The sequence below is a fragment of the Schistocerca cancellata genome, chromosome 4 (genome assembly GCF_023864275.1).
Source record: "Schistocerca cancellata isolate TAMUIC-IGC-003103 chromosome 4, iqSchCanc2.1, whole genome shotgun sequence".
Classification (NCBI taxonomy): Eukaryota; Metazoa; Arthropoda; class Insecta; order Orthoptera; family Acrididae; genus Schistocerca; species Schistocerca cancellata.
Window position 1 is genome coordinate 167,891,186 of NC_064629.1, and position 18,622 is coordinate 167,909,807.

General features: G+C 39.2%; 1 protein-coding gene across 1 annotated transcript in view; it reads right to left on the bottom strand.

The window, feature by feature from the left end:
- LOC126184692 (uncharacterized) overlaps positions 1–18,622 on the bottom strand; it is a 331,999-nt gene that overhangs the window by 202,879 nt on the left and 110,498 nt on the right. Inside the window, exon 9 of the mRNA XM_049927189.1 lies at positions 6,463–6,708. Coding sequence (XP_049783146.1) covers positions 6,463–6,708 — 246 coding nt within the window. The remainder of the gene's footprint in view (positions 1–6,462; positions 6,709–18,622) is intronic.

The window sequence follows — 18,622 nt, forward strand, 5'->3', positions numbered from 1 at the left end:
AACCTCAAGAAATGCGTGTACTTGGGTTGGTTTGTAAGCAGGTACATTGTAGTGTTGTTACAAGCTCCCACTTAGATTTGCCTTGAGCTACTACCTCTAGATTACTTTTAAAAGCTTTGATAGGTTTATGTCAGCATTTCTGTCTGCATTTACCATCTTACAAGCTTCACATGTGTTTGTGGTGATGTGTTCTCTTGCACATAATAAAGTGCATATCATTATTTTGGCCACACATTGGTCTTTTCACTGCTATTTCGGTTAAATAAGCGTCACTGAGAAAAACACCAAATGTATTACTGATGATTTGTCTCTTGGTTGTACTGACATAACTACTGCACTTCACCAGTTAAATGTTTAATATTAATTTTGGCTTGCCTGTATTAACGTTATCAGTCACCTGTTGATCTCAAGAGAGAGAGACTCACTGGCTGCAAATCTTTTTTAACTGACAGAAACTAATCCAATACCAGTCACCAGAGGATAAATGCACTGATTTATTCTTTGAAATCTTAAAAAATCATTAGTCATAAATGCACCAATTTTTAACTCCGACGGTTACTGAATGCTGGTTGTAACACAACTCCGGAAGTCCTTCCACTACTTACTGGATGCTGCTGAAATAACAGAATACCCTGGTTGTTGGTATGATATGCCTTTCTTGGAAGTATGCCAACAAACTTTTAGATGGTGAAGTAGTATGTATCTTAAAAACACTGAATTATGTTGTGAAGGACCTGAAGAGAGGCAACAGATGTGTAATACAAAAAGCACAGTGGCCATCAACCAATAACAGACTGTCAATAGCATCAAATAAATAGTGTAGGAGGATACAGTTAAGGTGCTGCAGAAATCAGGGCATTGTGTTGCTGTTGTTAGTAATCATTACAAACAATCAGATGTGGTTGCACTTCTTTAAATCCATGACCTAAAGACAAAACTTGAAATGCAAACATATCAAATTACCAAAACATAAAATTTGTTAATACAACTGTGACCACGGGAAAGATGATGGAACTGTCTCTTTGCGCATACATGTTGCTGCATTTCACGACACTTGTGGTTTGTTTACACAACTCATGCGACTGTTACAAAATAATGCAGTCTGTTGTTGCCAGCATCCTAAGGGACATGGTGCACACAAGACACTGGTAATTATTTCCAGACTTGGCACCTCAGTGTTCTATCCAAAAGGAAAAGAAAAATCATATACTAAGTAGAGAATTTTCCTCTACCACTGAGTTGCAACTCAAAATGATGAAGTGACTCACTCTGCTTGATGCCACATCCTATCACCAGAGAGTGTAAAACTTCTTTAGCCATTATACAACTACTTGAATCACTTGGGTAATAATTTTGAAACTTTTTAACACAATAACGCAAAAAGAACAGTGTGTTTTCTCTTCACTCATTCACTGACAATAAAACAGGGCAACTTATTTTTCACTAATAAAAGTAGTATTGTTTACAGCAAAACACAAGTATGTTTTTTCAGACAGAAAACAAATCATCTGTCATGTGAGACCTAATGTCTGTGTCATGTACCTACAGTGATATGCAAATCGGTATTTGTCTTTTCCAGCACATGTAACATGGCTATAAGGCTGATAAATAAAGGCAAAAGGGATTATTGTCTTTGAACATTAATGAATGACACCCTGTGACAGAAGTGGCAGATTTGTAATGAGGTTAACAACATGGACAGTCCCACAGGTATGAGAAATTGCACATATCCTAAACTATAAGGAACTCAAATTAGAACTGAAGCTGCAAGACAATCATGATAGACCATACATACTTCTGTGTGTTCCTGATGATGGTTAAAATCATCTAAATATGAGGCAGCAATGCTTCAGTACATCACAGCTAATGGTCCCCTTTTGCAAATACTAGTGCTTATTATTTGTACATGTAGGTCTAGCTTTTGCTTGGTTTCTTACAGGTCACAGATACTTTATTTAAAGATACTTTCTTGTTTTAAGATCCTTCTAAACAATGGAATGTAATAATATTATGAAAAGGAAAGTTGCTACTCACTACACAGCAGAGATGCTTAGTCATGACAGGCACAACAAAAAGACTGTCACAGAATACGCTTTCGGCCAACAAGGCCTTTGTCAAAAATAAACGACACACACACACACACACACACACACACACACACACACACACACACACATATTCACGCAAATGCAACTCACACACATGACTGCAGTCTCTGGCAGCTGAAGCCATGCTGCAAGCAGCAGCAGCAGTGCATAACTGAAGTGGCAACTGGGAGGAGGCTGGTGTGGGAAGACAGAGGCATAGCAAGGTAGTGGTGAGGGACAGTGAAGTGCTGCTGGGGAGCAGGCAGGGACGAGGTGGAAAGAGAGTAGGGCACCTAGATGCAGTCGGGAGGTTAGACAGTGGGCAGGGGGGAGGTGGGGGGGGGGGGGGTAGCAGAAAAGGGGAGAAGTAAAAAGACTGGGTGCAATGGTGGAATGAAGGCTGTGTAGTGCTGGGATGGGAACAGGGAAGGGGCTGGGTGGGTAAGGACAATGGCTAACAAAGGTTGACGCCAGGAGGGTTATGGGAGCATAGGATATATTGCAGGGATAGTTCCCACCTGCACAATTCAGAAAACTGGTGGTCCATATGGCACAGGCTGTGAAGCAGTCATTGAAATGAAGGATGTCATGTTGGGCAATGTGCTCAGCAGCAGGGTGGTCCATTTGTTTCTAGGCCACAGTTTGTCAGTGACCATTCATGTGGATAGACTACTTGTTGGTTGTCATGCCCACATTTAATGCAGCACAGTGGTTGCAGCTTAGGCTGTAGATCACATGATTGGTTTCACATGTAGCGCTGCCTTCGATGGGATAGGTTATGTTTGTGACTGAATTGGAGTAGGTGGTGGTGGGAGGATTTATGGGACAGGTCTTGCATCTAGGTCTATTACAGGGATATGAGCCGTGAGATAAGGGGTTGGGAGCAGGGGTTAGGTAGGGATGGACGAGTATATTGTGTAGGTTTGCAAATGGCAGAATACCACTGTGAGAGGTGTGGGAAGGATAGCATGCAGGATGAGAGTTAGTCGAAACCCTGGCAGAGAATGTAATTCAGCTGCTCCAGTCTTGGGTTACAAGAGGACTGCTCCTCTGTGTATGACGGTGAGACTTTGGGAAATTATGGGAGACTGGAAAGATAAGGCATGAGAGATTTGTTTCTGTACAAGGATGGGAAGATAATTATGGTCTGTGAAGGCCTCAGTGAGACCCATGGTATATTTCGAGAGGGACTGCTCATCACTGCACATGCGACAACCACGGGTGGCTAGGCTGCATGGAAGGGACTTCTTGGTATGGAATGGGTGGCAGCTGTCGAAGTGGAGGTATTGCTCATGGTTAGTTCATTTCATATGGACAGAGGTACTGATATAGCCATCCTTGAGGTGGAGCTCAACATCTAGGAAGGTGGTCTGTTGGGTTGAGTGGGACCAGGTGAAGCAAATGGGGGAGAAGCTCTAGAGGTTCTGGAGGAATGTGGATAGGGTGTCCTCACCCTCGATCGATATCGCAAAGATGTCATCAATGAATCTGAACCAGGTGAGGGGTTTAGGATTCTGGGGTTTAGGAAAGATTCCTCTAGATGACCCATGAAAGGGTTGGCATAGGACAGTGCCATGCGGGTGCCCATAGCCATACCCCAGATTTGTTTGTAGGTAATGCCTTCAAAGGAGACGTAATTGTACATGAGGATATAGTTGGTCACGGTGACTAGGAATCAGGTTGTTGGTTTGGAATCTGTCGGGTGTTGGGAAAGGTAGTGTTCAATAGCAGTAAGGCCATGGGTATTAGGGATGTTAGTGAAAAGGGAGGTGGCGTCAATAGTGGCAAGCAGGGCACCGTGTGGTAAACGGACAGGAACTGTGGAGAGTCGGTGGAGGAAACGGCTGGTATATTTTATACAGGAGGTTAGGTTCTGGGTAATAGGCTGAAGGTGTTTGTCTATGACAGCAGAGATTCTCTCAGTGGGGGCACAGTAAATGGCCACAATGGGATGGTTAGGTTTATGTACGAGTGCAGGGAGTGGTAGGAGTGATCAGAGAGATGGATTCTGGGGAGACATTCAGGGATGGGCCTAAGGATTTGAGGATAGACTGTTGATCCTGCTGGATTTCTGGAATGGGGTCACCGTGGCAAGGTTGGTATGTGGATGTATCTAACAGCTGGTGGAGTCCTACTACTAGGTAATCCTTGCGGTTCAAAACAGCAGTGGTGGAGCCTTTGTCCGCAGGTAGGATTATAAGGTTGGGACCAGTTTTCAGATGGTGGACTTCAATTCTTTCTGTTAGTTTACAAGCTGAAGGATAGAAAGTTAACAGGGGGTGATTTGGGGGCAGTTGGGGTGGATTACGGTTGGATGGAGGGTGAACTGGGTCAGGCAGAGTTCAACATGTTCCCTGATTGAGTCTGATTGGTAGGGTTGGTGGCTAAAAAGTGTTTCCACTGTAGGGACCATGAGAAGGAGAGAAGCTCTTTAAAAAGTCCTGGATGGTTGAATTTGGGAGTGCAGCAAAAGGTGAGGCCTTTGGAAAGGACTGATATTTCTGTGGGGCTAAGGCTTCTGGAGGAAAGTTTGCCAGCCGGTGTGGCCGAGCGGTTCTAGGTGCTTCAGTCTGGAACCGCATGACCGATACAGTCACAGGTACGAATCCTGCCACAGGCATGGATGTGTGTGATGTCCTTAGGTTAGTTAGGTTTAAGTAGTTCTAAGTTCTAGGGGACTGATGACCTCAGATGTTAAGTCCCATTGTGCTCACAGTCATGTGAACTATTTTTGGAGGAAAGTTTCATGACAGTGTTCTATATCTATTTAGGTTCTGGATTCTTGTGAAACAAAAGAGTTGATGATAGCGAAAGGCGAAAACTCGTTACAATTGGTGTGAAGTGTGAAGTTACAATAAGATCAAATGAAGGGTATAAATTATACAAAAAATGTATATTTCACTGTGGGTATCAGGTCTGAGGTTGCATAGGTGTGAAGAAGGGGGACAGCAGATGTGACTGGATGAAGTGAAATTAATGGGTGTGAACTGGAATAGAATGAAGAAAGAGGGGGGGAGTCGTAGCGTGAGATACGAGGTCATGTGGCAACAGAAAGGTGGGGAAATAACACACGAAAATATGGAAGAATTAAGCAGGGAGAGTGATCAGTTTGAAGGTATAGGCTTAATGATATCACAGGGAGTAATGTGGGACAGAAGATGCCGCACCAACAATTAGCATGGTCTTGTAGCCATCTCTTGTGTGTGGCTGAGGTGGTTGATACAGTGTGGCTCATAACTAGAGTATGCAGTGTGGTTTGTAAGGCAACAAGAGAAACACAGGAAAGAAGGGAAAGGAGGGCGGACATTGAACATAGTAATGCATTACAAAATAGTAACAACGGAAAACAGCACTAGGTTAGGTGTTGCTACTCACCATACAGTAGAGATGCTGAGTCAAGATAGGCACAACAAAAAGACAGTCACAGAATAAGCTTATGGCCAACAAGACCTTTGTCAAAAATATGCAACAGACACACACATACACACACACACACACACACACACACACACACACACACACACACACACACACACAACACACACACTCATGCAAACAAAACTCACACACACAATAGTTAAAATTAGTGGGATCACACAATAATGATTCACTTCAAAATTAGGATGAGATAATGACTAGAGATAATGTTAAAGAGCAAATCTAAGTTTTATATCAAAACTGAAAGTATGTTTCCTGTTTACTCCATTGCTGATCTGAAATCAACATCCAGTGGAGAACAAAACAAATGAGAATTTCAAAATATACATGATTTCTTGTAGACTTATGATCTTATGCAAGTTAAATTATAAAGTAAACCACAGAATAGTGTTTCAATGAAAGTCAAACAAATAAAGCAAAATTAGTAGAATAAATAATATTTAACACTGCAAAATGACCTACAAAAAGGTGTCATTACCTCAAATGGGATAAAAGCAGCTCAGGACATCTGGTCAACTAAGTATAAACAATATTCATTTTTGGCAATGTTCCACTTTATTAGCATCCATCAATGTATTCACTTCCCAAATACTGGAGGAAGGAAGTCAAATTTGGCAGGTATAATTTAAGGGAGCTATAGAAAACTTCAATCGTGTCAGTCAGCCTGGAATTTTAGACTCCCAAATACAAAATTCAGTGACTCACACACTTCGTCATACCAATGAGTCCTTAAATGTTAACAAACAAACACTTTCTACTCACTAACTCAAACTAGTGCTTTTCAACATCCAAAATTCAATAGTAATGGCATTTATTAAATGTAACCGTAACATCTTGATTACACACAACTGGAAATTATTTTTTTTTAGCAAAAAAGTTTGTTACAGCATATCTGTAAACTACAAAGCCATAAATTGTATAAGTCATCACAACTTACAGCAAGGGCAACATCAGCTGGTGCTGGAACTGATTCTTCAAGAGACTGGATGGCTAAATGTTCTTCGGCTTCAGGTATTTGTAGAAGTGGTGCTGGTGGCTGAACTAATGATATGGAAGAAGACCTCTGATCTTCTGTCATTAATGGCTGCTGCACATCAGTAAATATTGCTACTGCTGGTGGTGTTTCCGTGTGCCGAACAACTTCCATACTCAGTGCCTCATCTGTTGTCCTTCTTGGCAATCCCTGTGTAACAGAAATCTAAGCATAACACTTCTATCTGCACATCAATATTAATTTTAGCATCATTAATCAAATTCACTATTCATTACAAATAATATGCAAAGTTACTACACATAAGGAGATGCTTCATGCATATTCAACAATTCATTAATCAATTGGAAGCAATCAGTTGTGGATGCAAGGGGGGATTGGGGCACGCACACGTCATGAATACTCCCCAAAATATTTTCAGAAATGTTTACATTTTCACATAGTCCCTACTTTCTCAACTCTTAACTCAGGATACTTTTCAACTGTTTCTGTGTAGGTTTGACCATGTGGATGGTGGATGAGTTTCCAGCCAGACCAGTAACATTCCAGCCACATAAAGGCACCCATACACAAACGGACTGCACCTGATATCAACAACAAATACAACATGGTTTGTAAATCCACAAACAGAACCAGCAAGACAGTGAGAGAGAGAGAGAGAGAGAGAGAGAGAGTGAGGGGGGGGGGGGGGAGCGAGAGTGTGAGAGAGAGAGAGGACGTTATCAAAACTATCAGAGTTTTCTGCTATTATAGTTCTTCAATTAACTGCAAACACATGAACTTCTCAGATTTTCGGATGTATGCCTTTTTAAAATATATTTAATAATTGCAAATTCTTGAACTTTATCCTAAAGCACTGTACTATTCACTGAATGAACAATTTATTATACAATTATAACCAAACAATTAATTATTATTATAATAAAACATTCTAAATGCACTGACAGAAAAATTGCAAGAAAAATAATTAATGTTGTATAATGAAATTTCTGGAGTACATTTATCTAGGTAGAATATTTAAGTGATTAACACTGCAAGTTCACATGTTAATGTAAGCATGAGATAAACCATTCCAAATGTGAAATGCCGGTCCATTAATAACCTGTGTAACCACCAAAATGTTGAATGCACAGATGCAGATGTGCATACATTGTGTTGTACAGGTGCCGGATGTCAGTTTGTGGGATGGAGTTTCATGCCTGTTGCACTTGGGTCAGTCAATAAGAATATGAGAAGACACCAAAATGGAGATAATGTATGGAAATCAATAAATAAAAAACTGGGGGCAAAAATAAATGATACATTGCTGAAGTTTTATATAATATATAATAGGATTCTATTCAGGACAACCCATGAAAATACAGATGCTTGGAGGATTTGTTGGCCAGGGAGATTTGTGGAAGACGTGATTGATCAGTACCACCAAAGTTATGGGGTACAAGAAATGTGTCACAAAATTGCAAGACCACATAAATTTTGACAATATGGTTAAAAGAGTATATTAGAGGATATGAAAATACAATTGCTTGGAGGATTTGTTGGCCAGGCAGTTTTGTAGAAGACGTGATTGATCAGTACCACCAAAGTTACGGGGTAAACAGTCACACCAGCAGGTTACCAATGCAACATATCCAACCAAGCGTATTGAAAGAGCTTTTACCACTAGATTTTTAAGGGTTGTAACTGCTTTCCTGAAATTTGTATATTTTTTTAAGGAACAGTGATGATATATTTTCCAGAAATTCAAAATCATTAGATGATACCCAAGTGAATTTACAGAAACTAGAGCTGTCTTCCACAATCAGTTCCAATATGTAACAAGTTTTTCCCACCAGTCTTTCTATAGTATGTTTTCACTCACCAAAAATGACAACTGTATGGAAACCAACAAATCGATTTCATGCAACAACTAATCTGATTTTATCAACCATTACTAACTACTATTCACACTCTCCATCAAAATAATATCACAGTATTAAAACCAATTATGAAATTCTTTGATAAATGCAACTTTATTCTGTAAAACTATGAACCACGCTGAGAGGTAGTTATGACCTTTACATCACAAGCCACGATAAATAAATAAAAAAGAATGAGTGACAATGATGATGTCTTGCATTTTTTTTGCTGGAACTTTCAAGAAATAATAATGCAGCAGCACATATTACAGTTTTCTCATCTCTAGACATGATGTGTCAGATAATACAAAAACAATACAACAAACAGTGTTGCCGATAATGTAAATACACTGAAAAATGTTTGCTGCCAGTGTGGACAGAAACAGAGACAACAAACAAAGTCAGAAATAGAGGTGAAACACTGTAGGAAATAATGTTTCCAATAGAAACATATTTCCAGTGGCAGTGTGGACGCCACTTCACACTAGTTTTTGCTGATCCCACTTCTCATTACTTTTTGCTGTGGTGAGGTCACTAGTGGGCTTTCGACTACCAACTTTTGTGAGTGCTTGCGAATGCCCCCTGTGTGTAGTTCGACTATTTATTTCCTTCGTAGTGTGTGACATAAGAGTGCAGTTTGCTGTTTTACAGCAACGGTGCATTGAAAGTACCATACCACAAATACATCACAATTATCATTAAATGTCAATTAATGTAGCATCAACGATGTAAGGCTTCAAGAGAATTTATGATAACTGATGCACAATACAAAATTCAGGTGCGTAAGCTGTAGTGTAATGGCTAAAATCATGGGTAGCTGCATTAGAGGTTATACGTCTGCAACTCACTAAATGCCAATATGTTTTTCAACTTAGCCTAGTTATCACCTTCGTTATGATCGTAATACAACATGTTCTGCAATATTCAATGTTGTTGAACATTTATGTCTCGTTAGACAACAAATGATGAAATAAATATTTTCCTGTTTATTTCCAAATGTGTTGTGATTTCCAAGAGTGTGGTTAGGCACAAGCCTAAGAGGACAGCTTGCATTCATGCAAGTGAAACAAGCAGCAATAAAATTCATATTGCTCCTTGTCACAAATACTCCGCTGTTTATTTCCGAACATGTGGCAATTTCCGAGTGTGTGGTTAGGCAGGAACCTAAGAGGAAAGCTTAAATTGCTGCAAGTGAAACAATGAGCAATAACATTCATATTCTTCCTTGTCACAAACATTTTCCACATTACACAACTACAAACATATTCCCCAAAGAGTTCTTTCTACAACTGAGATTTTCCTGTCAGTAACACACCCATAAATATCAAATTGATGCTATGACAATTGACAAATTGATATCTTTGTTCCTGGTTGCCTTTACAGTGCTACCACATCATGATTACATCAGTTCCTGCAAACTGTTCCTGTGAACTGTACTCGACCCATCATCATTGAGCGGTGAAGCTAAACGTGGCACATTGTGTTGGCAATATCGATCGTGGATTACATCAGTATTTCCTTTCCCTTGGCTCCCCTCTCCGCAACAACTAGAAATATTCCCTTAACTCTGCCATCAGCCATGGCACAAACCATCTGTCTTTTGTGCCACTTATTATTCATTCAGTCAATAGGAAGAAACCGGAACAAAGTTCAGTGAGACATCGAGTAAGAACACAGAATCGAGTAAACAATACTAGAAACAAATGTAAAAACAGGGTACTTTGAGCATTGATCTTATGTGTTTTTCACAAGGCCTACAAATTCATGGTGTAGAATCGAGAAAAATGTAAAATCAGAGAACGGAAAATCGAAGTTCCATAGTAGATCTATGTGCTGATGAAAATACAGATATAATTATGAAACGTAACCACAAAAATGTGGGTGCATACATTATTACAAATTTCATTACAATGACAGAATCTGTCATGGCAGTCAATATTGTACATAATACATAGCATGCAAAGCCAACGAACAAGTATGAAACTCCCTGGCAGATTAAAATAAAGAATCAAAACTCAGAACCCTTGCCTTTTGTGGGCATGTGCTCTACTGACTGAGCTGCCCAAGCATGCCTCAAGACCCATCCTCAACAGCTTTAACATCTGCCAGTACTCCACTTCCTACATTACAAGCTTCGTAGAAGTTCTCCTGCGAACCTCACAGGAAGTTTCCAGCACACACACTGCTGCAGAGTGAATGAAGAGCCCAGGCTGTGGCTAAGCCATGTCTCCACAATATCCTTTCTTCCAGGCATGCTAGTCCTGCAAGGTTCACAGGAAAGCTTCTGTCGAGTCTGGAAGGTATGATATGAGGTATTGGTGGAAGTACAGCTGTGAGGACAGGTCATGAGTACTGCTTGGGTATCTTAGTCAGTAGAGCACCTGCACGCAAAAGGCAAAGGTCCTGAGTTCAAGTCTTAGTCCAGCACATAGATTTAATCTTCCAGGAAGTTTCAAATCAGCATACACTCTACTACAGAGTATATTTGTAGACAAACAAGCATAAAGGTCAAATATACGGCACACAGCCTTTAACAGGCTCTGGAGTTTAAATAGCAGGATGAAAAGATGAGAGTTGTGATAGCTGCCCATTTTAAAAAAACTGTAATAAATGGATGCAGTGAATAAGACGAATTTACTGAGCTGGTTTAAGAATATAATTTTGAATATACTTTTGATGATAAAACGAAGTTCTACTTTGATTTAGGAATTTCTGATCATTCATCACTGTTTTCGGTATACCAAGAAGAAATGAACAAGGAATTAGAAATGTATGCCTCAAACAACAGTTCAGTAAAGAAACTATGAACTTATTCTATTGTAAATTGGCCAGTGAAGCATTGCACTACAATTTCTAAAATGACTGACCGATTTCTTGGAAATGTTTGCATGTTTTTAATGACATATTTCCCCTTCCATCTGCCATAAAAAATAACAAATTACTGGTGGTATAAAAATGTTGAGTACCAGAACATACTGGTCACAATGAACTGCGGAAGTACAAATGTATACTTTGAGAACTTAAAATAAATAATATAACGCTGTATTCATGAAGATTATAAAGGAAGTAAAAGAGATGGTACACAAAAAATTCATTCTGACCCACACAAATAAATTGAATGTGGTATGAACAGTAATAAAATCTGAACTTGGCTTCATAGCTGGCAGGTCAGAAGTCTCCAAAATCATGTGAAATGACAACTTCATTGCAAATCTTTCAAAAGTATCAGAATATTTCTTTTAATACATGTCTCAAAGTCAGATACTGAATATTGTATGCGACTACCAATCATAAATTAATCCAGCATATTGCCTATAATAAATCTGAATTAATGCCAGAGATACTCTACATTCTACTTTCCAGAGCTGAATGGTTGCTGCTAACTACTCTCATTGGTTATAACGACTTTCGAATCACACTTCTTAATCAATACTATGTTACTACCTTTCTCAGCTCTTCACTTGACACTAGTTATCAGTGATACTATAGTAACTTTGTAGTTACTGATTCCTCCCTCTTGATTCACTGAATCTGAAAATTTCAGTTCTGTTCATTAACAGCAGGCCCAATATATTTTTCTGGCTGATAAAGTATCTCACAAACTGCTTCAAATTTCAGAAAATACATTTAGTAAAACATCACGATCCCCTTTGTTCCCCCTCCCTTAACACAAGCTGTTTATTTTGCTGTGTACCACATGCAACGTCTCCTACCTGCACCAGGGTGGGACAGCTGGAGCCACATTTACATCATTCACTTGGTACCCCTATTTCCCCCAGCCCTCAATCTCATGTCCTTCAATCCTCCTTGCCCTTCCCCATCTTCCCAGTTCAAGGTAGTGGGTGTTGTTTTCTCACAGTCCATAAAAAGTGACAGTGGAAAATGCCTTCTTGAAAGCAATGGCAGCTTGCTGTTAATGAGATTAAAGTTATTGACAGTGAGAAAGAGAAAGGTGACACGTAAAGTGTTATAAGTTGAGTAAACCAATGGTGTGCGTATTACAGCAGTAGGGATACAACGCTGAGTGGAATGGGATTCCTGTCCAAACCCCAAGGAATAAGAAACAAAATAAGAAAATCAGACTTTCAAAGCAGTGCGTTCAATTAACAATATAAATATTGCAAACTTTAGGGAAAGCCTACAGCAGCTAGAGTGGGATGAAGTGTATAAGGATCCCAATGCAAACTTGAAATATAACTTATTTCACAATACATTTTTAAGGGTATTTAAAAATAGTTTTCCCAAGAAAATAGTTAAACATAATTCCAAGAAAACATATAAAAAACCTTGATTAACTAAAGGAATAAGAATATCTTGCATTCGTAAAAGAGAACTGTATCTAACAGCAAGAGGGAGTACTGACCCCGAAATTGTTCAATATTATAAAAACTATTGTGCGGTACTAAGAAAAGTTATTAAAAAGTCCAGAAGCATGTGTATCATGTCTGAGATCAGTAACTCTGATAATAAAATTAAAGCAATTGCTGCTTGTGTCTGTTTATGTGCAGATGGATATGTGTGTGTGTGCGCGAGTGTATACCTGTCCTAAGGTAAGTCTTTCCACTTCCGGGATTGGAATGACTCCTTACCCTCTCCCTTAAAACCCACATCCTTTCGTCTTTCCCTCTCCTTCCCTCTTTCCTGACAAAGCAACCGTTGGTTGCGAAAGCTTGAATTTTGTGTGTATGTTTGTGTTTGTTTGTGTGTCTATCAACATGCCAGCACTTTCGTTTGGTAAGTCACATCATCTTTGTTTTTTTTATATTTATTTATTTATTTATTTTATTTTTTTTTTTTTTTTTTTTTTTTTTTTTTTTTTTTTTTTTTTTTTTTTTTTTTTTTTTTTAGGTGTGTGTAAAATCTGAATATTTGTAATAGGTACGATGTAACACCCAATATTGTGCCTTATTAGGTATAATGGTACATTTGTATCATATATCACATATCATGTATGTGTAATCACTAACCTTGTAAAAAAAATGCTATGATGTTTGCAAAAGACACCAGTTGGTGTCTCCATGCAAAAAAATACAATAAATAAATGTTTGCATATGGTATCCATACATGTACGAGAACTTTTATTGCAAACCTGTTCAAATACAACAAGAGTTTGTAAAGTGGTATAATTTTATGGTATTTCCTCCTGTGTTTCACAAAATTGTCAAATTTTAAGTAGATCAATAGATTGTTGCAGTGGCTAGTCCAAAGTTTCTTGCTTATCTCTGGCACCAGTAACACGCAAGTCAAACGTCACATGATTGGTCGAGCAAAATCTATATTGTATCGCACGCTTCAGTGTATCAGAAAATCTTAAGCCCATTAGAATGACTGTATCATCTGCCCATGCCTGGCCTTCTGAATCCTTCAAAATACATTTGCATGTGACCCCAATAGCCAAAGCTTCATTGGTAAATATATGATGACCCCATAAATACTCTATTAAACAATGTTAGAATGTTCAGTCTGCAAATGTAAGATGACCCTGTATTTTTTGAATGACAAATTGGGTAAAACCCTCATCTTATAATTGTTTATATATGGCAGAATCCTTACAGCACATTTTTGAGCAATGAAGACTTTATTTCTTAAAGATGAGTTGCTCTCAAACACTAGTCCAAATGACATCATTGAATGAAAATATGCAAAATATAAGGGTCAGTTAAATAAATGTAAAAGAGAATGAAGGAAATAAGTAAGTAAATTGATTATTATTTCAAAAGTAATTGACATAACTGTTAGTAAATTTATCCCACTCTGAGACAAGATGGTCAAATATTTCTAGTTGCCTACAGCACAGTGGTCGTATCGATTCATGCACCCCTTCATCCAAATCAAATTGACAGCCACTTTTTTTTTCAGGATTCTAATAATATGGAAATTGCATGGAGAGAAATTGGGACTGTATGGAGGATGTGTAAGGGCTTCCCACTGAAACTTCTGCAACAGTCAGAACAACCCCAGAAACATGTGGGCAGGCTTTATCCTGCAACAGAATGAAGCCACCTGCCAACAGTTCTGGGTATCTGAGCTTGAACGCACGACATTCCTGGTCATCAATTTGCTTTGAAAGAAAAAGTGCACACCTGCGTACAATCATGGTTCCATAGGTAACTGCAAACATTTTCCCTTGAAGACGCTGACTGTCTTGTCTCACTGTGAAATAAATGTATTAACCACTGTGGTGGTTACTTTTGAAGTAATAAACAGTTTACTTACTTTTTCCATCTATCTTGTTTCTCTCTCACAAAGATTTGCAATGATTCTTGGCTCTTGCCAAGATTTGCAATGGTTCAAAGTGCAAATGTGGCTGAAATAAGTTGTTTTAGGAGTTCCACAATGTGTTTTTCCAGCTTAAATTCTCATCAATAAGGATACCTAAAATTTTTGGAGTTTCCACCCTATTTATTATTTATTATTTCCTCACCATGAGTTACACTTATCATTGGTGCCATACCTCTACACGTGCAGAACTAAATATGTCATGTCTTTCTAAAATTATGTGGCATCATTCACAGTAAACCAATGAGTTACACTTATTATTGGTGCTGCACCACTAGATGTGCAGAACTGAATAAGTCATGTCTTTTTAAATTTGAGTGACATCATTCACAGTAAATCAGCCAACAACACTGTTTCTTCTGTTGCTGTTTGTCTACATTTACATAGGTACTCTGCAAATTACAGTACGGCACATGGTGGAGGGTACTCTGTACCACTACTAGTAATTTCCTTTCCTGTTCCATTGGCAAATGAAGCAATGGAAAAATGATTGTCTATTGCCTCCACATGGGCCCTAATTTCTCGTATCTTATCTTCACGGTCTTTATGCAAAGTGTATGTTGGCAGCAGTAGAATCGTTCAGCAGTCAGCTTCAAGGGCCAGTTCTCTAAATTTTCTCAACTGTGTTACTTGAAAAGAGTATCACCTTCCCTCCAGGAATTCCCATTTGAGTTCCCAAAGCATCTTCATAACACTTACATGTTGTTCGAACAGATCAGTAACAAATCTAGCAGCCGGCCTCTGAATTGTTTTGATGTCTTCCTTCAATCCAACCTGGTACGAATCCCAAACAGTCGAGCAGTACTAAAGAACAAGTCACACCTTCCCTACCACAATCCTCACATGCTCGTTCCATTTCAAATCACTTTGCATAATTATCTATAGATATGTAAACGACGTAAATGTGTGAAGCAGGGCACTACTTATGCTATATACAAATATTATGGATTTCTTTTTCCTACTCATCTGCATTAACTAACATTTTTCTACATTTAGAGCTAGCTGCCATTCATCATACCAACTAGAAATTTTGTGTAAGTCATCTTCTATTCCCCTACATTCACTCTATGACAACAACTTACTGCTGACCACAGAAACATCAGCAAACAACCGCAGATTGCTGCCCACCCGGTCCGCCAAATCATTTATGTATACAGAATAACAGCAATCCTATCATGTTTCCCTGGGTCACTCCTGATGATATCCTCATCTATGATGAACATTCACCATTGAGGACAACATCATTAACTAAATGTGTAAAACTCTATAATTAATTATTGAATGTAAACTGTATAATGATTATTACTGAGCCGGCCAGAGTGGCCGAGCGGTTAAAGGCGCTACAGTCTGGAACCGCACGACCACTACGGTCGCAGGTTCGAATCCTGCCTCAGGCAGGTTAGTTAGGTTTAAGTAGTTCTAAGTTCTAGGGGACTTATGACCACAGCAGTTGAGTCCCATAGTGCTCAGAGCCATTTGAACCATTTGATTATTACTGAAGTCGTCTGCTCAGTAAGAAGTTTATGTATTTATATGTATTTATGTAAATGTAAAATGATGATGCGTGTAGAATGTACAAATTACTAACTACTAAAAAGATGTACGTATATGTAGGCATAATGTATAATGTAAAATTTAATAACAACTACAGTTTTATGAATATATAAAATGTATTTTGACAAAGCTAACTGCATGGTAAACATGTTAACAGCTAATAAATAAACATATGAAAAATATTACTTAAGAAGTCTCTGAGCCATTCACATACCTGTGAACCTATTCCACATGCTCGTACCTTCGTTAACAGGCTGCAGTGGGGCACTGTATCAAACGCTTTCTGGAAATCTTGAAATATGGCATCTGCCTATTGCCCTTTTCGGGGTGCACTCAGCCTCGTGATGCCAACTGAGGAGCTACTCGACCAAATAGTAGCAGCTCCGGTCAAAGAAAACCATCATAATGATCAGGAGAGCAGTGTGCTGACCACACGCCTCTCCTATCCCCATCCTCAGCTGAGGATGACACAGTGGTCAGATGGTCCCGGAGTGCTGCTATTGCGCTTCATTCATAGTTCATAGTATATCATGTGAGAAAAGGGCAAGTCGAATTTCACACATGCAATGCTTTCTAAAACCATGCTGATTTATGGACATAAGCTTCTCAATCTCAAGAAAATTTATTACATTCAAACTAAGAATATGTTCAAGGATTCTGCAGCAAACCCACATTAGGGATATTGGTCTGTAATTTTGCGGGTTTGTTCTTTTACCCTTCATATACACAGGAATCACCTGCGCCTTTTTACAATCACTTGGAACTTGGTACTGGGTGAGTGATTCGCGATAAATGCAAGCTACTCTTTGTAAAACCAAACTGGGATTCCATCCAGACCTGGTGACTTATTTGCTTTCACGTCTTTTAGTTGTTTCTCTATGTCAGGGATGCTTATTACTATGTCTTCAATACGCGAGTCAGTCCAATGGTCAAATGATGGTATGTTTGTACAATTTGTCTGTGTGAGCAATTTATTGAACATAGAATTTAAAACTTTGACTTTCATTTTGTTATCTTCAAGTGCCACACGAGACTGGCAACAAGGGAATCAATAGAAGCCTTAGACTCACTTAGTGATTTTATATAGGACCTGCATTTTCTCAAGTTCTCTGCAAGATCTTTCGCTAAGGTATGACGGTGTCAGTTGTTGCATGCTTCGCGCACATCTTTTCACACACACATGAATCTCTACTTATCTTTGCTAGCCGTTATGTGTGCATTCTCCTTTGGACCAAGAGTGCAACAGCCTCTGCTTCCTCAGCATTTTCCTAACTTTAATAACCACAGTTGCTATAATGACATCATTATCGCTAATCCCTGTTTCTAAATAGATGTTATAGATAAAGTCAGACCTATTTGTAACTACAAGGTCAAAGCTATCTCCACTGTGTGTAGGCTGCTGAACTAGCTGTTCAAGTCAGTTTTTTCAGAACACATGTTCAATTCACTTGACTGTCTGTCTGTACCCCCACAATGAATTCACAGACTTTCCAATCTTTAATCAGTAGCTTACATCTGTTATACGCGACCAGACACCTTTACTGTCATACTCAACTTCGACCTCAATAGAGAAAATATTTTTATCATATGCAATGAACACTCCACCTCCTATGGCCTATAATCTGTCTTTGCAATACACATTCCATGACTCGCTAAATATCTCTGAGATTTCCACTTTGGGTTTCATCAAGAACTTTGTTACGGATACTTCAACAATTTACCGATAAAATTTTGCAACTCAAAGTGTCTTTACTCTGGATGCAGTCTGACTTCCCTTGCTGTGGAGTAACTGGTGAGTGTTCATCAGAGTACCTCAAACTACCGCGGAGCCTAAAAAACCTTCATGTCCAATCCACACATACTCTGCTACCCAAGCAGCTGCTTCCTTTATGTAATGCACCTCCGACATAACAAGGGGAGTCCTAAAAATCCCCACTCGATAAAGCAGGTCTTGAAATCTGTAGCCAAGACCATCACAGAGTCAACAAAGTGTTTTGTTGAGACCCTTCACTCAGCTCCAAACCAAACGACCCCAATCAACTCTAGGAACAATGCTGTAAATTGCAAGCTCTGCTTGTCCCCCACATGCAACGACAGCAGCCTACACCACCTCCACCAGTCACCTGTATGAACTGAGGATGGCCTTAGAACCCATGCGACAGATGTTGTCAGTACCAACGTGAGCCACAACTTGCAGAACTGTACCCTGCATACTCGATAACTGCAGGCAGGGCTCCCTCCACATCTTATATGAGGCCCTCCGACAGACATACCAAGTGCACATTGGCTTTCTTTCCAGCCCTGAATGCTATCTGTCTACCAGGCTCCATAATGTGCTGAACATTGGAGCTGCTCATGTGCCTGCTCAAACCCTG